This window comes from Delphinapterus leucas, chromosome 1 (assembly GCF_059928025.1).
Source record: "Delphinapterus leucas isolate spDelLeu-1000000601 "Yukka" chromosome 1, BTC_Dleu_Yukka2, whole genome shotgun sequence".
In the NCBI taxonomy this organism is placed as follows: domain Eukaryota; kingdom Metazoa; phylum Chordata; class Mammalia; order Artiodactyla; family Monodontidae; genus Delphinapterus; species Delphinapterus leucas.
Genome location: NC_143129.1, coordinates 68,297,651 through 68,317,667, shown reverse-complemented (window position 1 = coordinate 68,317,667; position 20,017 = coordinate 68,297,651). Strand labels below are relative to the sequence as shown.

At 45.3% G+C, this 20,017-nt stretch overlaps 1 protein-coding gene across 1 annotated transcript in view; it reads left to right on the top strand.

Moving 5' to 3' along the window:
- Positions 1 to 20,017, top strand: part of STYXL2 (serine/threonine/tyrosine interacting like 2) — a 34,078-nt gene that overhangs the window by 8,627 nt on the left and 5,434 nt on the right. The window contains exons 2-4 of the mRNA XM_022560071.3: positions 10,648 to 10,742; positions 13,876 to 14,107; positions 16,217 to 16,434. Coding sequence (XP_022415779.3) covers positions 10,648 to 10,742; positions 13,876 to 14,107; positions 16,217 to 16,434 — 545 coding nt within the window. The remainder of the gene's footprint in view (positions 1 to 10,647; positions 10,743 to 13,875; positions 14,108 to 16,216; positions 16,435 to 20,017) is intronic.

Here is a 20,017-nt window from a genome sequence, read left to right as displayed (position 1 = left end):
TTGCATTGACTTTTGAGTCATCAACCAATCAATCCCACTGCATTACACAGAACCAGGCTTAAGCCAGCCCAGATGATTGAGTCTACAGTATCTTTAAAAATGAAAAGATAACCCACAGGCTGGGAGAAAAAAAATCGCAAATCACATATCTGATAAAGAATTCGTATCCAAAATATACATTTAAAAAAAAAAATCTCGGGGTTTCCCTGGTGGCGCAGTGGTTGAGAGTCCGCCTGCCGATGCAGGGGATGTGGGTTCGTGCCCCGGTCCAGGAGGATCCCACATGCCGTGGAGCGGCTGGGCCCGAGAGCCATGGCCGCTGAGCCTGCACGTCCGGAGCCTGTGCTCCGCAACGGGAGAGGCCACAACAGTGAGAGGCCTGCGTACTGCAAAAAAAAAAAAAAAAAAAAATGGACAAAAGATTTGAACAGATACTTCACCAAAGAAGATACATGGAAGGCAAATAAACACATGAAAAGATGCTCAAAAGTCTTTGTCATTAGGGAAATGCAAATGAAAACCACCTTGAGGTACCATGACATACATACTTATTAGAATATGTAAAATTAAAAAGACTGACCATATCAAACATTAGTGAGAATGTGGAGTACTTGGAACAATCCCATGGTGGGAATGTAAAATCGTACAACCATTTTATAAACTGTTAGTTTCTTTAATAGTTAAACATACAGCTCCCTAAACACACACCTATATCTATATGATTCAGTCATTCTACTCCTAGGTATTTACCCGAGAGAAATTAAAGCCTATGTCCATATAAAGACTTGTACATGAATGTTCATAGCAGCTTTATTTGTAGTAGCCTGAAACAACCCAAATGTCCATCAACAAGTGAATGGATAAATATACTGTGGTGTATTTACTCACTGGAATATTATTCAGCAGTAAAAAGGAATGAATTATTGATTCATACAACAACATGGATGAATCTAAAAATAATTACACTCAGTGAAAGCAGTCAGACAAAAAAGAGTACATATGATTCAATTTACAGAAAATTCTAGAAAATGCAAATGAATCTCTGTAGTGACAGAAAGCAGATCAGCGGTTGTACTAAGGAGTACAAGGCAGGGAGTGGGTAGAGGGAGGTCTCACAAAGGGACATGAGGCAACTCTGGGGGGATGATGGCTATCACAATCTTGATTGTGGTGATGGTTTCACAGGTGGATGCTTATGTCAAACCTTACCAATCTGCATATTTTAAAAATGTGCTGCATGTATAACAATTATACCTCAAATAAAGCTGTGGGGTTTTTTAAAGGTATGAAAAGAGAAATAAAACTCTCTTCTAGGAGGCAGTATGGTGATGTGACGTGGGAAGAATGTAAATGGTGTAATTGAGGCCAAAATTAAGGTCAGCTCTGCTCTCCCACTTACTAGCCATGAGAGCTTACATAAGTTAGTCATAAAATTGGAATACCAGTTTTACCCAGTAGTAGAAATAAAACAATGTAAGATAACATATATTATTTATAATATATATTACATAAAAATATAACATACATTATTATAATATAACATATATATAGGCATAGTAGGTATTTAATAAATGGTGACTCTCTCCCCTTTTCCTTCCAGAGAAAGATATTTGACAACGATTTTTTTTCGGTAATTCATCAAGAAATTTTTATTTCACCAGAGTCCCACACACTGTAGTTCAAACATCATGTTTCTCTAATTCTGCCACAAGCAAATACTGTATTCTGAGCAACTGATCATTACCCAAGTCTGAACAGTCCTCCCTGTACTTAATACAGGGAGGAATACAGGAAATTCCATCCTTCTTGTTTTATCTCTTTAGCTAAAGGCTTGAGCCTTTTTAAAATTGAATTATGCACTGAGTCAGCAAATATGCCACCAGCAGACTCTCAGTGCTAGCTTCTTAGGGCTACGGTAGCAAATTAGCACAAATTGAGTGGCTTAAAAACAATAGACATATATTCTCTCGCAGTTTTGGAGGCCAGAAGTCTGAGATCCAGGTGTTGGCAGGGACGCCCTCCCTCCAAAGGCTCCAGGGAAGACTCTGTCCTTGTGTCTCAGCTTCTATTGGCTCTGGGAGTTTCTTGGCTTGTGACGGCGTAACACCAACCTCTGCCTCTGTCTTCATGTGGCCATCTCTTCTCTCTTTCCTCGTGTCTTTTTTTTTTTTTTTTAACATCTTTATTGGAGTATAATTGCTTTACAATGGTGTGTTAGCTTCTGCTTTATAACAAAGTGAACCAGCCACACACATACATACGTTCCCATATCTCCTCCCTCTTGTGTCTCCCTCCCTCTTGTGTCTTCCTGAAGTCACACTTGGCACTGGATTTATGGTCTATCCACGATTATCTCTTCTCAATGTCCTTGACTTAATTACATCTGGAAATATCCTTATTCCAAATAAGCTTGCATTCACAGGTTCTGGGAGACATATCTTTGGCAGGGCCACCATTCAACTCACTATAACTTTAGACCCAGCCCTGGGGCAATATAACTGTATTCTTTTCTGTGGAACCAGGATAGGGCCTTGCAAAAGTCCACCCAGTGCTACAAACAGCCACTGCCAATCAACCAGAGTTAGTCAGGGGATGAAGTGTGTTTGCTGTCCTGGCAGGGAGTCTTAACATTTCCAGTGTCATCTGTAAATCTCATCCTAGGGTGAATTAAGGACCTGAGAAAGGGGTGTAGACAGTGGATAGCGGTGTCAAGTCTTCATTTTTGCCTGACTTAGGCACAGATCTCAAACACCTTAAATTCAAACCTAGCTGCTGTGAGTCACTCTCTCTGGAGGAACACCTGCAGCTAGAGATTCATCCGTCTCCCAGGGAGGCAAATTCCCGAGGTAATTCATGAGTTAACATTAAAGTGTAAAACCCCCTATCCAGTGGGGCAACTTAACCTCCATCAGACCTCCCCAGTAACCCAGATGAGCACAGTTTAAAGTGTCAGTGTGCTTGTGATGCAAACCAGCCTCCAGACAGGCCTCCCTCCCTGATAGGAAGCCTCTGCCCCCCAAGCCCTCCCATGCAGCTGGTCTGAAACCTACCTCTGCCTCTTCTCTTCCTCCTCAGCTATGACCGGTTTTCTCTTCCTCTCCAAATAAAGGATCAGACTTCTTTATCTTCTCTTTTTCTGGTGTGAAGAATGTTTTTCTGTTTTCCTTTAATTTTTTCCAAGTCAAAAATCCATTTCTTGCTCTGGCTTCAGATCTGAACTTTTCAAGCCTCTGCAGTGTTTTAGAACGCCTTGGTGATCTGGGGAGGCCACCTCTCTTGATAGCATTTTCCCTTCCGCCTTCAGCAAAGATCCTTAGCTGTGCTCTGCTTGCCTTTCTTCTCACCAGATGAGGTCTGCGTGCCTGATGGTGGCAGTGGGGCAGGAGATGCGGGCATGTAGTGTCAGGTCTTTATGTCCTCACTGTGTGTCTTTGGAAAATGGCTCCTCCCACACACCCTTTCTCTTTTATATTTCTTTTTCCGTGAAAATTTTTCTGCCTTAGCTCTTTCATGGAGCCTGCTGGAAGCAGCTTGCTAAAAATCGATTTGCTTAACTGACTTCTCTCCTTCCTTGGAGGCTGAACTTTGCCTGTGTGGTCACTTTTACTGAAGCTCAGAAACCTGTTCCTTTTTTGCAAAAGCCAAATCAAGAAAGACACCCCCTCCTGGGCCTCTGCCTCCATTTCATTTCCAAGGGACTCATTGAAAGGAAGTGATTGGCTGTCAGGGGGGCTGGGTTGAAGGACCCCAATTCCACTCCATTCTGGGTCTTGACCACCTGGCAACTGGTTTAAAGAACTGGATTTCAGACTTTGCCAACGGTAGTTCACAGTGGGACATACCATTTACTCAGAGCATACGCATATAGGTATGTGTAAATTTTTAAAATGTTTCACAAAATTATACCTATCTTTACAATGGATGGTGCTATTCTCTATTCTATTTTTTTTTCTTTTTTTTTTTTTTTGCCAGATGCTAGGCGCGACCCATTGATTTTATGATACGCTAATGGGTCACAGTCTGCAATTTTGAAAAACACAGGTTTAAAGAAAGCTGCCCCGTCTCTGGTCCTGGTTAGGAAGTCCATCAAACTCTGCTTTATTGTTTCTCTTCAATTCACCCTCAAGGCTTTTTAGCTGCTGCTTCATGATCCTATGATGAGGTATATATCGATCCTAGAGCCTTTCTTTCCCCGCTGGTCTTTTTGAACAGCCAGTCCTTTCTGCTTTCCAATCACGGTGTGTCATCACACGCCATCTCAGGCATGCGGGTGGAAGCACAGACACGGTCATAAATCAAAACCTCTAGGGCCACTGTCTCACTGACCTTGCAAATATAAACAGGCCCACTTGTCCAGATCTTACCCTCCTGCCTCCTCTCTTTCTCTGCAATCCTGCTTCTCGGTGGAAAACAAGAGCAGTTTCTCAATGCCGCTGGGACATTGCTGTCCACTCAGGTCCTTTCAGGTCCTATCCCCACACCTTCTATATTAGACTCAGTAAACCATGTCTCTGGCAAAACAGTCTTAGGACTATCAGGTTTACAGCTCCTCCTCTCATAACAGGTTAACTCATAAAAGCGCTCAGAATTTACATCCTACCTTCAACACTGGAGGATGCTGAGTTTACTGTTGCTCGCATTTTTGCATCAGCAGCCAAAACAGATGCAGTGTGGGATTGGGGAGGGCATATGATCTTAACCCACCCTCTTTGCTCAATCTTAAAACCTCCAACTTCTCGGGCTTCCCTGGTGGCACAGTGGTTGGGAGTCCGCCTGCCGATGCAGGGGACACGGGTTTGTGCCCCGGTCCGGGAAGATCCCACATGCCGCGGAGCGGCTGGGCCCATGAGCCATGGCCGCTGAGCCTGCGCGTCCGGAGCCTGTGCTCCGCAACGGGAGAGGCCACAACAGTGAGAGGCCCACATACCGCAAAAAAGAAAAGAAAAAAAAAAAAAAAGAATGAAAACCTCCAACTTCTCAAAAGTGTACTGGGTGGTCTTCAAATGTGATTTCTCAGATTCACTGACCCATGAGCTGGTGTTCAGTCTTTACCACCAACAAGGAGGAAGGATGTTTCCCCACCATTTTTATTTTCAGATTTTAATTTCATATTCTCCCCTATCAAACTTACAGCCTCAGAGTTTAGGTATATTCAGGACAGGTTATCAGTTCCCAGTATTTGTCATGTGAAACCAAATCCACACAATCTGAAGTCGATGCTGTTTGGGGAAAATGGCAGGATCAAAGGCTCGCAGAAAGACAGAACCAGGTGGGGACCCCAGGGGACACCATCTGCTGACTTCTGGCTCGGGTCTTTCTGTACACCTGACAGGTGAGGACTTCTGTATCTCTCTTCAGTCTGTGCCTGTAACTTCCTCCAGGCGAGAGCCCTGGAGGCCTGCAGAGGAACAAAGAAAACTGACCTCTGCGAGAAGTGAGGGGCCATGCCTGGAGGAAGCCCTTATCATCCCCATAGTTACATGAGAGTTCTTGGTTAATTACCCTTTCAGGGTTTTGTTTTGATTCCCCCTGCCAAACCTCATTTTTAAATGACCCTTAAGAAACAAAATAATTATTTTTATTAAAGATAGTATAAATAATATTAATTATTAATAAATCAAAGAATAAAACTCCCTTAATAAATATTGTTGAAATGGAAATGTGGCTCACATTTATATAAAATTTCAGGCTCTGATTCTAGTGTTATGAAATGTTGATATTTTAAAGCCGAGACTGCCCTGAATCCTGGGCCCAGAATATCCGCAGGGTCTGACACTATCCCGACACTATTTTCGGGACTTACATTCATATTGGTATTATTTTGTTGTTACCTCCCAATTGCAACAAATTGAGGTCTGTCACTGATTATTTACTAGGTTCTGTATTACTATCAGGGAGAAGAGTGCCTTAGCATTTGCTCAGAATTCACTTGGAATAGTGTTGCTGCTGTCATCTACTGCTGCATAACAAATTACCCCAAAACGTAATGACTTAAGACTATAATTTTATTTTGCTCCCCTTTTTATAGGTAGGAATTTGGATAGGACGGGGCAGCTTGTCTGTGTTTCACGTGGTGTCAGCTGGAGTGGCCCAAGGGGTGAAGGATGACACTCTAAGAGGCTCACCCCCATGGCTGACTGTTGGCTGGGAGCTTGGCAGGGAGTGTTGACCAACAGCCTTTCCAGCTTGGTGGCCTTGGGGTGGTTGGTGTCCTCTGACTTCTAATATGGCAGCTTAGGGCTTCCGAAGAGAGAGCACTGAGAGCCAGAAGCAGGGAGCTGCCCTTAAGGCTCAGGTTCAGACACTGGCTGTGTCACTCCCATCATATTCTGTTGTGTGAGAGCAGTCACAGAGACCACTCAGATTCAAGGGAAATGGACATAGCCTACTACTCGAGGAGTGTCAAAGATGTGGGGCTCCCATAGGAAAAAATTCCTAATTGCCAATATAGGCCTCCGAGATTGTATACATCTTTGCCTCAGGAGGGTAGAGAGTGAGCATGGACAGAACATAGCCAGGACCCTGGATTTGCTCCTGGGTTTGCTACTAGCAGCCCGGTAAGATGATGAGCCAGTAGCAAATACTTGATAAATACCGTTGTGTTGTAATTAGTGTACCTGCCACATTCCCTTAAATGTGGTACTGTACTGAGGACAAATTCAGTCAGTGAATCAGAAAATATCTATTAAGCAGACATTAAGCTAGGTTCTGGGAACCCAACAGCTCACAAAATACCCTAAAAGTCCTAAGACTATTTTGCCACAGATGTGGTTTAATGAGTCTAATAAAGAAGGTGTGGCCTCTGCCTCATAGAGGGTATAGTCTTGCATAGGAAACAGAATTTATCAAATTATTTCATAAACAAATGTAAAGTTACATCGAATAGAAGTGCCATAAAGGAAAGGTGTATGGGGCTTCCCTGGTGGCGCAGTGGCTGAGAGTCCGCCTGCCGATGCAGGGAACGCGGGTTCGTGCCCCGGTCCGGGAGGATCCCACATGCCGCGGAGCGGCTGGGCCCGTGAGCCATGGACGCTGAGCCTGCGCGTCCGGAACCTGTGCTCCGCAACGGGAGAGGCCACAGCAGTGAGAGGCCTGCGTACGGCAAAAAAAAAAAAAAAAGTGGAAAGGTGTATGGTGCAATGAGAGGTGGAGATCAGGGAAGACTTCCCTAAAGAAATGATGATTGAACTAAGATCTGAATGATCAGTGAGGCAGAGGAGGACTGACCATCCAGGCAGCGGAAATGGACTTCTGCAAAGTGCCTGGGCAAAAGGAAACTTGGTGGCGATGGGAAGCCAAAGAAGACCAGTATACTGGAAAGGAGTGAGCCCGAGGGAAGCCAGTGCAAGCTGAGGCTGGAGAGTAGAAAGGGGCCAGAGACTGCAGGGCCTTGGAGACCATCAAGTTTGATCCCCAAGGTGATATGTGGACACATTGCCTGGTACCTAGAATTCTGTCCATTCATCCAGCCATCTATCTGTTCATCCATATACCCATCTGTCCACTCACATTTCACTCAGTCATCAAAACCTGCCTGGTTACTCACCTTCCATATGTTGGAGGTACAGGGATAAATAAGACTACCTAAGCTGTACCTTTATAGAACTTGTGTACACCCCAACCAGGTGTTCTATTCTTTATTACCTTTACCAAGCAACCAGACCTCTAAAAAGCTCTCTAGTTTTAGTATCCAAGGATATTATCTCACAAACCTCACCCTTAATTCACCCTCACTCCCCGGTCATGCTTTTGAAAATGCATCTTCTGGTCACAGGGAGTACTTGGGCTAGATCGGGAATGATCTGACACAACTGCTCTTGGAAATCCCTCAGGAACTACCAATGATGATACAACCTTGTGCTGACCTGCATGGGCAGGTCTAGCCACGTCCTGGTTAGAGTCATAGGCTACTCCTTTTTTCTGTCAGAGACATTTCTTTTTTCATAGCCTTGCTGGCTCTGATCACATCATTTTCCCAGGGGGGAAATCTGATGTGGATGCCTACTACAAGGGAATTATTCTGCTAATCAATTCAACTAAACGTATCTAATTCCAAGTTAGCTCCATTCAGTTCAGCTGGACTCAGCTCAACTCAACCCAATCCATCCATCCATCCATCTATGCTTCCAACAAGTATTCTTTAAGTACTTTTCTGTCAAAGTCTATGTTGGGCCTGGGGGTCCAGCTGGGGTTTCTTCCACCAACCAACTCACCTCCCCTTTCCAATCGAAATGGTATCAGTGTATTGTGTGGAGAGAAGACTGGACTCAGACAGCACTGCTCTATTTTTGCAACTTAGCCCTGCCACTTATTTACTGCCTCGGGCAATTTTGTTAACCTCTCTGAGCCACAGTTTCCTCACCTTAAAGCAGGAATAATAATACCTACTTTATGGGAGTTTTGTCAGGATTAAATTTATAAAAGGCACTCAAAAATGGTATCCAGGGATTTCCCTGGCAGTCCAGTGGTTAAGACTTTGCCTTCCAATGCAGGGGATGTGGGTTCGATCCGTAGTCGGGGCGCTAAGACCCCACATGCCTTGTGGCCAAAAAACCGGAACATAAAACAGAAGTAATATTGTAACAAATTCAATAAAGACTTTAAAAATGGTCCACATAAAAAAAAATCTTTTAAAAAAATGGTATCCTGGACCTCCCTGGTGGCACAGTGGTTAAGCATCCACCTGTCAATGCAGGGGACATGGATTTGAGCCCTGGTCCGGGAAGATCCTACATGCCGCGGAGCAGCTAAGCCCGTGAGCCACAACTACTGAAGCCCGTGCGCCTAGAGCCCGTGCTCTGCAACAAGAGAAGCCACCGCAATGAGAAGCCCGCGCACCACAACGAGGAGCAGCCTCTACTCGCCGCAACTGGAGAAAGCCCTCGCGCGGCAACGAAGATCCAACGCAGCCAAAAATAAATAAAATAAATAAATTTATAAGAAAAAAAAATGGTATCCATACCCAACACAGTGGAAGAACACAGACCAAGGAACATCACTGGGAAATTTCTAAACACTGCAAACCAAAGAAGATCCTACAGGTTTCCACAGAGATAAAATAGGTCAATTACAAGCGTCAGGAAACACATTGACTTATGACTTTTAAAAGCAAAACGATAATGGACAAGTTTCTAGTTCTGGGTAAGATGGCAAACACACCCTCCACCTAGACTCTCGCATGGATTGCCCTTATAAAATCTGGACAGAAGGCTACAGCAGCTGTTTGAGGACTCTGAAAAGTAAATAGTTTCAGGCAGATTGAGGAAGAAAACCAGAATCCAAACTACTACCAAATCAGCAGTGTGTGTGTCATGTTTTCCTCTGGAATACACAATCTTGACCCAAGGCAATGTGACAATGATGGCAGCAATAGTGTGAGGTGCCTAAGAAATGAAATATTATTCAGCAATAAGAAGGAACAAATTATTATTGTATAATTTTATATTATTATAAAATATAAAATTATTATTTAATTTATTAAATAATAATCTATTAATAAAATTATTATAAATTTATAAAATTATGATTATATTTATAATTTTATATTTTATTATTTTATAATTATGAAATATTATTCAGCAATAAGAACATGCAATAGAAGAGATGACTCTTAGATGCATTTTGCTAAGTGAAATAAGCCAGATCCAAAAGACTACTGTATTACTTCATTTATTTAACCTTCTGGAAAAGGCCATACTATAGGGAAAGAAAACAGATCAGTGATTGCTAGGGGATGAGGTGCAGGGAAGTTTTGACTATAAAACGAATGGGGCATGATGGAATTGTTTGGAAAAAAAAAAAAAAGTATCCATTAAGTCCTCTCGCCTTTTTTTAATCCTCTCTGGACATAAAGGGAAGACTAAGCAAAAAAGACCCAAAGCTCACCACAACACCTGGAAAAGAGGAGAACCCACTGGGGAGGAGGGCACCCACCACTGTAGTATGGTCCTAACCCTTGGTTTTGCCCTTGATTCACCATGATCCTCAAAGATCCCTTTGGACACCTCTGCTGAATTCTTTCCGGGAAATTGACATTTACCTAAATTACTCTATTGCATCCCTGGGCTGAGGCTGATCCTGGATTTCTTGTGTTCAAAATCAGGACTGTGCAGTTGAGCGCATCTTTATGTCCCCCTCGGTGCTGTGTCAGCCCTTCGTCATCATCAGCCCATGCCCTTCAAGCAGGGAGAAGATACGGGGCATGGAAGGAATGGTGGCAGCCTACCCAGTCCGCCAATCCAGCAGGACCCCGCTGGAAGCCCCGTTAGGGACATCCTACAGTATTGATAACAGAGGAGCAGGGACAAGCACAGAAAAAGGAGCAGCAGTACATCCAAGGGGAGGAACACACAAAGAAAGTGAAGCCACATCAGCGTGAGTTCTCCCCAATCTCTTCCCTCCACAACCCAGGCTACCATGTCATTAAACATCAAGGTGACAACTCTGTTCTAAAAATAAATAGGCAAGTAAGCCATAGCATACCCAGCATTCTGCATTCTTAGGTTCCCTAAACTTAGGAAGGCATTCCCTTTATCTCATTGTTTTCCACTCCTGGCTATAATCAGACCTAGGTTTCTTATCTGAAAAGATTGCCTCCCATTCAGATGCTGCCCAGAGTCATCTCACGTGAATATCCTCCTCTTTCAGGTACTCAATGGTCTCAGATGCAGAAACAGAAAGCATTTTCATGGAGCCCATTCACCTCTCCTCAGCTGTTGCAGCTAAACAGATCATCAATGAAGGTGATGCCATTAGCTGGGTGGGAGGAGGGAGAGTCCAAGGGTCATCTGGAGACTCTCGGAGGGGGGCCATTGGAAGGTGTCAATGTGCTTCTCACATGCTTCCCAACACATTAAGAGGAGTGGATCCAAAGAAGGCAGTTCCTCCAAGCCCTCCTCATCAACATTCATGGGACAGAGGTGGAAATTATTATGCCTCAGTGTGCACAGTTCTCTAGGCAACAGACTGGGAGGCAGCTCCAATCTGTCCCTAGGGCCCCTCATTCAGTTTTTCAGTTAACCTCAGGGGCCCTGCGATGGCTTATGCCAGAGATGCAGGCCTGAGAGCCTAAGAAATAGCATCCAGAGAGTTCTGTTCAAAGGGATGTCTAGATTTAAATCTGCATTTCCACTAGTGCTTAAAGACGGTTTTTAAACTGAAATATGAATGGGGAGGAGGTAAGGAAAGGTGGGGTGGCAAAAGATGTTAATATTTACACAAAAATATTTAGAGCAGAAAACGTACTACATTTCATTCAAGGATACTCATTCCAATTGGATGGATTTTTTTTTTCCTAATCAATTTTGGGCAAATAATCTTTCACAGTTTCGTTCCTCTCCTTTCTCCTCCTCCCTTTGCACTTGGTGTCTCTCTCACTCCGGATGGGTGGGGTGAGATAAGGCAGTCCTGTTAATTACACAGGGCCCACCTGGCCTTTGGGCTTAATCTGGCATCCACAGCTGGTGGCCGTGATCACTTCCCTAGTGATGAGAACCAAACATGCTACTCCTCCATGTAGCCCCAGGTCTTGCTTAGTCCCTAGGCCCTTTGTGTCCCCACCAGGGTCCCTGAGGACATCTGGATCTCCTGAGCAGTGAGATATTTTACAGATGTTGCTTGTTGATCTGGGAACCCTAGGAGGCCCCATCTTCTCAAGTAACTACTTTTTTCTGTTTTCTTTTATCACCCTACCTGGGGTCACTGTTACCTTGCTCCAAGTCAGGCCAAGGTGTCTTGATCCCAGTCTAGTTCTTTCTAAATTGCTCCCAGCACCACCCTAACTCTGGAAGTTCTTTTTCCCTCCTGTGTGGTTGGGAATTTCCCTAACCTTCCATCTTGCAACACCCTTGCGTTGTGCTTCACTCTCTGGACAACTCTCCAGGCTTTGGCTCTTGATAAGTAAAAGTCCAGGTTTAGGGGTTGTGAGAAAACCATGTCCTCTCTCTGAAAGCTTCACTTTCAGGTCTATGGGATGCTAGGAACTTTCAGCATTTATACTGTGACCTGAAGCTGAGCAATGCCTTTTTTTTTACCCTAAGCCTTTCTAGGCATTAAGCCTAAGTTTCATTAGTCCAAGCGGCTGAAGGATGGTGGGGGAAGAAAAAAAGAATAAATTACAGAAAAAAGGAAACTGTACCAAGTGATACTTCAAAACATTGCCCTACTCAGTAGTGATTAGAGGGGTAAAAATGGATGTCGAAGAACCCTCCAATTTCAGGAAAGTCTGCATACGCCACACATCTGACAGAGTGCAAAGGAGAAATGTCTGGGCTTTACTCTCTTCTGAAGAAGCCTCAGTGAAGAGAAATAAATGGGAGGGATTGATGCGGCTGAAGCGTGGAGCAGAGACCTAGGGAAAGTAGGAGCTCCCAGTGGGGATAAGGGGCTGGGACATTTGTTTTTAAATTGGAAGGGGAAGAAATCAAAACAATAACCTGCTATATAAATAGCCGAGGAAGACATTGCTGTATATTTTAATGAGGCAGTGGGGAGTGTTTTGTTTTTTTTTTCCATGTAGTAGAGGAAAGATATCTAAGTAGGGGAGGGAAAGAAAGGGGCTTTTACATTTGCCATGTAAGACCCCAGGAGAGCCAAGAGTGGTGGAGAAAATAGGAACGCTTCATCTATTTTTAAGCAAAATAGAGCACTGGGATTACAGAGGTTTTCTTCTTCCTGCTTTTGAAACGGATATCAAAGAACATTTAGAGCTGAGACCTGTGCAGGGACGTGGGTGCACATCAGGTGGTTTAGACGAGGGTGGAGAGGAGACGGAAGCTTTAGGGAAATGAAGTTGCCAGCCCTGGGCAGAACCCAGGACTCCTGGATCCGCAGACTCGAGCAGCCCGGCTTACAGACACCTGCTCATTCTGTGAAGGGCGGGGCCACGTCTATTGCCAAACGTGGCTGCACTCTTCACCCACGAGGGAAAGAGGTGGTGCCAGCAAGAGGCTATGGCCAACACAGAGGACACTCCTTTCCTACTTACCTTCTTTTTCCCTCTCTCTACTCAGTATTTTTGGGCTACAAAGTGAAAGGAAAGGTTTTGCTCTCTTGTATACCTTCTTAGAGAAAGGAAAGATCTTACTTTCCTCCAAATTTGATAATTTGGGAGCAAATACATTAGGAGGAGAAGATAAAGTTTCACTCGAGGGGCAGGTGAATAGAATTTGAATTCATTCGAAATTTGAGCTTTTCTGGGCTGTTGTCAGAAAGGCCCCGAGTGATGTTTTGTGACTGGCATCAGAGCTCATAGGAAACTTTTGCCACCTGTCAGAGAGCTGGGAGGCTGAGGACCACAGGCACCCACACTCTAGTGGGGGAAACAGACAATAAATTAAATAAGTAAATTAAAGGTGTATTAGAAGGTGACCTAGCATAAGTGACTGCTGAAAGTTTCACTTTTCCCAGAGTTATTTGCCTTCCACGTGTAAAGGAGTCAAACTAATGGAATGAATCATGTTACTAAAGAATGCCATGTATTCATTTGGTAAACGCTTCTAAGCATCTAATTTGTGTGGGTCACTGTGGGATTTACAAGTATAAATTGGGCACACACCAGCTACTTAAGGACCTTGGTCTAAGAGATTATCAGCCAGCTTTAGACAAATATGGGAGGAAATGAGGGAAACTGATGTCCCTTCTCCCACCCCAGTACACCTATGCTGCTGACCCTGACTACAAGTGTCCAGGCCAATGCAGGCTCCTCCTGGGTCCCCATTAAGTTCTTCCTGGCAGATCAGATCCTGCTGGATCTGAGTGAATTCAGCCCATACGCAGAGTCCTGGCAGCAAATGGGCCAAGAGTGGGTTCTCCCAAGGAGCAGGGAAGGCCCTTGTGTTCCTCCTCTTTGATGAGAATGCTTCCTTGTCCCCCTAGAACTCAAGCCGCGGGGGGTCAAAGCTGAGGCAAAGTGTCCAGGCATGCTGGAGTCTGCCGAGCAGCTGCTTGTGGAGGACCTGTACAACCGTGTCAGGGAAAAGATGGATGACACCAGCCTGTACAACACTCCCTGCATCCTGGACCTACAGCGGGCCTTGGCCCAAGACCGCCAAGAGGCTCCCTGGAATGAGGTGGATGAGGTCTGGCCCAACGTCTTTATAGCAGAGAAGTGAGTCTGATGTCTGGGGGGGACCATGATCCTTTGTCCTACCACTCTGGGTAGTGCCTGAGATGAAAGTCCCCCAACTTTGACCAAAGGCTCAATAGCTCCCTCCAGCAAACTGTTGCTGCCTGACTGCTTTCCCAGCCCTGAACTTGGAGAATGGCCCCACCCACCCAGCTGCACACGGAGATCCCCGGGCAAAAATGCTGGCATGATTGCTTATCCTCCAACCTTCTGCCAGGGCTCTCTATCATAGCCTGGCCCCTCCAGGTGCCTTTTCTGGGCCTCCCTTCCTGCCCAGAGCCTTGCCAACACACGCCTCACTATCACCATCATCCCATGACATCCATAACAACCACATAATGGGACATTTGGACCCATTGACAATATTGATTTTATATATATTTACCAACTTATGAAAGTGTCCACAATATATTGAGAGGATAAAGAGGTTATAAAACAAATATATATAATATGATGCTAACTGAGTAATATATATAGTATGTGTATATGTCTGTGTGTATATGTGCTTTTACATAGACAACAGATTGGAAACAAATGTGATAAAAAGTTTATAGTACTTCTCTCTAGGAGGTGGTTCTGTAAGTGATTTCCATTTTCTTCTTTAGGTTTCTTTTGAATTGTACAGATTTCCTACAGTAAACATGTGTTATTTTTATAATAAGAAAAAAATGTTATTCTTCAAAAGTTTATCAGTGGTTTCCAGAACAAAACCCAAAACAGCTCACTCACATCCTGGTGCTTTAGTTGTGATCTTGCCGGTGCATAATTGGTAGCAATAGGCTGGTTTGTGAAATTCGTTTTGCTGATCTATCGGCTACTTAATAAGATCTTTTCCCAGTGTAATTACCCATATATCTAGATGCAAGGGAGGGAATCTGGGGTCCCCAGGGCAGGCAGTAGGGAAAATAGCTTTGGACAGTGGGTCTTGTACTCCACTGTGGTGTAATTGGTTGCCCGGGACCTGATTCCCAGAGCTGAGCACCAAGTCCTGAGTGATCCCTAATTAGCTCTGTAGACCCAGAAACATTCACATTGTGATCAACAGGGACCCTGGGCATCTCTAGATATCACCAGCTAAAGGCTTCTGCTCCTTATTGGGCAACTGTCGTCAGGGCCTCTTTAAACTAAGCTCTATTTATTCCGCTGCAGTAAAAAGAGCTCTGGGGGCTTCCCTGGTGGCGCAGTGGTTGAGAGTCCACCTGCCGATGCAGGGGACGCGGGTTCGTGCCCCGGTCCGGGAAGAACCCACATGCTGTGGAGCGGCTGGGCCCGTGAGCCATGGCTGCTGAGCCTGCGCGTCCGGAGCCTGTGCTCCGCAACGGGAGAGGCCACAACAGTGAGAGGCCCGCGTACCGCAAAAAAAAAAAAAAAAAAAAAAAAAAAAAAAAAGCTCTGAACTAGAAACCCTGAACCCCAGTTCTTATTCAGAGTCTTTTTCTTTGAACAAGTCATAAAAGCTATCTGATTCAATTTTAGTCTTCAAATGGGAAGGGGATATATGTATACATATAGCGGATTCACTTCATTGTACAGCAGAAACTAACACAACATTGTTAAGCAACTATACCCCAATTTATAAAAATGGGGGGGGAATAATAATACCTATAAAACAAAAAGAATAGTTGTCCTGTCTACCTCTTAAGTTTATTATTAGGATAAAATAAACTAATGCATATGAAAGCACTTTGAAAAATATAGCATGCCATATCAATGTGAAGCACACATTTTATTATTATTTTTGCCTGCCACTTCTGTGTCTTGATAACTGTGCATCCCAAAGGCATGGAATTTTAGCCTAGAGGTCTCTGGGCCAATCAAAGCTTTCCTTACACGTCAGTCTTGTTCTCTTCTTTCTCCTGTCCTCCCTTGCCCAGAACCCCGTCCCTTCTCTCTCTCGCCAGATCTAAGTCACCGGTCCCTTTTTAAAACAGTATTTCCAGTGAGCCCCAGACACATGGGTGAGCAGAGAAGGAGGTATTCACCCAGCTGTGGCCCTCCTGACCTGGCTGAAGCAGGCTTCCAATCTCAGTGGTAAGGCACCTTTCTAGTTCTGATTCTGGCAAAAAAATGCCTCTGCCTCTTTCCCTTCAGGAGCGTGGCTGTGAACAAGGGGAGGCTGAAGAGGCTGGGAATTACCCACATCCTGAATGCTGCTCATGGCACCGGCGTCTACACTGGGCCTGAATTCTACACTGGCCTGGAGATCCAGTACCTGGGTGTGGAGGTCGATGACTTCCCTGAGGTGAACATCTCCCAGCATTTCCGGAAGGCAGCTGAGTTCCTGGATGAAGCCCTGCTGACCTATAGAGGTGAGGCGGTCTGTCTGCTCCAGGCTGCTGGAATTCCACAGGGGGAGGAAGGACAAAAGGAATGTTATGAAAACCTCCAGGTTATCTGCTGTCTGGAGGTCATCTGTCTTAAGACAGTTGTTGTCTCATTCTAGGACAAGGGGAAAGGAATGGACCATCATTCATCCAATAAGTAATTATTAAGGGCCCAACATGTGCCAGGTGCTATTCTAGGCATTGTGGTGAAAGATACAGATAAAGCTTCTGGCCTTTGATACTTACCTTGAGTGAAGGCAGAAAAAATTAGAAAGAAAAGAGAAAGAAAAAGAAAAATGTCAGATACTGATCAGTGTGAGGCAGAGATGAGAACTGGAATGATATGTTGAAGTGTCTGGCTAGCTCCCTCAGGTAGATAGCTAGCGGGAAGCAGCCGCATAGCACAGGGAGATCAGCTCGGGGCTTTGTGACTGCCTGGAGGGGTGGGATAGGGAGGGTGGGAGGGAGGGAGATGCAAGAGGGAGGGGATATGGGGATATATGTATACCTATAGCTGATTCACTTTGTTATACAGCAGAAACTAACACACCATTGTAAAGCAATTATACTACAATAAACATGTAAATAAATAAATAAACAGAAGAAAAAAAAAGAGTGGTTGAGAAGGCCTCTCGGAGAAGGGGGCGTTTAAGCTGAGTGATAAGAAGGAACTAGCCATGGAAAAATTGGAAGAACATTCCTGGCCAAGGGACGTGCCAGTGCAAAATTCCTAAGGTGGGATAAGCTTGGTGTATTCAGGAATCACAAGGCGAGTGTGGGTTAGCCTGGTACATAATAGTGGCAGGGGTCCACCGTGCAGGAAGTTGAGGACCAAGGTAAGGGAGTTGAAAGGCACCTTGATCTGATCTGCATTATGGAAAACTCACTCCCTGGGCTTTGAAGGCAAGACCGGGTGGGAGGGGAGGGGAGAGTGGGAGTGAGGAGAGCAGTGCTGAGGCTGTCACCGTAGTCTAAGTGGGATGGTAGGAGACTATCTAGAGAGTTGATGGGACATCCATCTCAATGAGGATCTCAATGAGGAGAGGCTGAAACCAATGCAGTGAGAGCGGGTGGGAGTTCAGGATCTGGTGCCCAAAAACCCATGCTTCAGTCCAGGATTTGCTATGTTCTCTCTATACAAGGAACCGCCGTTTCCTTATCTATAGAACAAATAGATCTAATTTTCCTAAAATTGCTGTGAGGATTAAAATTGTAAAAATGCATATAAGGGCTTACTTCGCATAGAACTCGGTAAATAATAAATGTTTAAAAAGATACAGGGCTTCCCTGGTGGCACAGTGGTTGAGAGTCCGCCTGCCAATGCAGGGGACACGGGTTCGTGCCCCGGTCCGGGAAGATCCCACATGCCGCGGAGCGGCTGGGCCCGTGAGCCATGGCCGCTGAGCCTGCGCGTCCGGAGCCTGTGCTCCGCAATGGGAGAGGCCACAACAGTGAGAGGCCCGCGTACCGCAAAAAAAAAGTTGCAGCCATTACTATAATGAATGTTATTAACTATTCCTGGGAAGGACATTTCCTATCATCACCAATGGCCAGGAAGGGTAATTTTTAATGGATACATATATATATATAGAGAGAGAGAGAGAGAGAGAGAAAAAAGAGGGAGAGAGAGAGACAGAGAGGGGAAATATTTTTATATATGTATACATTTTTATTAAATTATAATTTATAAATGTTATGTATATAATAATTATATATCTATATAAAATGACTTTCTCCCCTTTTCAATGCTTAAAAAACCTACTTTTAAGAACGTATTTCTTCTGACAAAAGTGGACTTGTCTGCCAAGGGTCTGTGGGAGATGGGATTTCTTCCGCTGCTTTGCCGGGTGCTGACGGCCACTTCTCGGCCGAACGAGGGAAGCCATAGCCGCGGCAACCGGCCGGCGGGGCTCGAGCAGCATCCCGGGCGAGTGAGGCGGCTCGCAGAGCCGAAACGCATCCCCAGAAGCGGGTGAAGCTGCCCGGAGGGTGGCGGCGTGGCAGGGAGGCGGCGGGCTGGGCGTCCAAGAGCTGGGAGGCCGGAGCAGGCAAGTGTCCTGTCTCGGGGAGAGGGAGACGGCAGCACTCCCTCCAGGGCAGGTTCTCCCCGCGACCCAAAGCGGTGCCGCAGGGCCTGCGGGCGAGCGCAGCAGCTCTGCCGGGTCGATCGGGTGGTCCCCATCACCTGCCCGGCCGGTGCGTCCTGCAGACCATCTCCTCTCCCCTTGCTGCTATCAGCTGCCTTCAGGCTCACCCTCCCTAGTCTCCGCACACCTGCGAGGCAGGGAAAGGACGGTATATCCTTTACAGTGGTTGTAGCCTTTGTGGGCACTTCCTACCCCGGGGCAGACAGCTATCACCATCCCTGGAATTAACCTCCTGAGCCTTAGTTTCTGTGGTTTTTCTCCACTCTAGGATGCTTCCGAGTCAGTTCTTAACAAGGAGGAAGGCAAAACATACCCTTGGCTCTGAACATTTTACATAATAATCACAATGACCCCTTGAGAAGGTATTGACATTTTGCAAATTGGGAAATCCCGCTCATCAGGTTAAGTGATGGCCACCATGAAACAATTAAGATTCCTTTGATTGCCAGTAAGTAGAAAGCATCTGAAACTACTTAACAAAATGCAACAAAAGCATTAATTACAGCAATACAAGGAGAAATCCAAAGACAGGAAGGTGGCCCCAGGATGGTCTGGAACAAGGACTGGACAGCCTCAGGACTCTTGGTTCCATCACCGCTTTCTACCTCAGAGAGCATGGCCCACCACAGGCCTGACAATAACCGCTAACTTCCTGCCTCAGTTCCATTTCCACGTTCCCTGGAGAGAAAATTCATTTGTCAGACTCTGGTCCTTTGTCTACCCTAAATTCTATCCACAGTGGCAAGGGGGGTGGCTTCTGGGCAAGTACTTCTCATTTTCCTGGGGTGCAGAGAGGGGGAAAGTTCTGAGGAAAAGCAGAATTATGAATTGGGAGGATACAAAACAAATGCCTGCCATATAAAGGCATACTGAGAGTGTGAGAGAACTGGAACCCAGCCTTACTCAAGTCCAGGGCTCTCTCCACTAGCTGTACTCTTCGAATCTTTAAGCACATCTAGACAGACCACCCCGCCCCACGTCCCCCCGCCATCAGCCCTGCTGCTAATCAAGATGGCAACTGCAAATTAGAAAAAAGACCACCTTCCTCAAGCCTTTTTACTGCTGGAGAGTTTTCATCATAACCAAGCAAATCAACTTTGACTTCAAAGTTAAAGGCGATCCCTCGAGTTGTGTCAAGCATAAGCTATACATTAGTGTGGCCTTGTGCCTAACAGAGAAAATAAAAAATCCTTTCGTTGCTCTGGGTGAATTGGGTGGGGCCCCAAGTCTGACCTACCCAGCTCTCCCCTGTCCCTCAGGCTGCCCCTGACATTCTTCAGAGGAATCCCAGGTGTAAGGAACATAGCACGGAAAAGAATGGCACCCCAACCTGGCCTCCACCAGACTGAGTCTAATTGTTTTTGATGCCCTTATGAGCAAGCCTAGCTGCCTGTGTCCTGAAGTGTCCTGAAGTGAGCTGG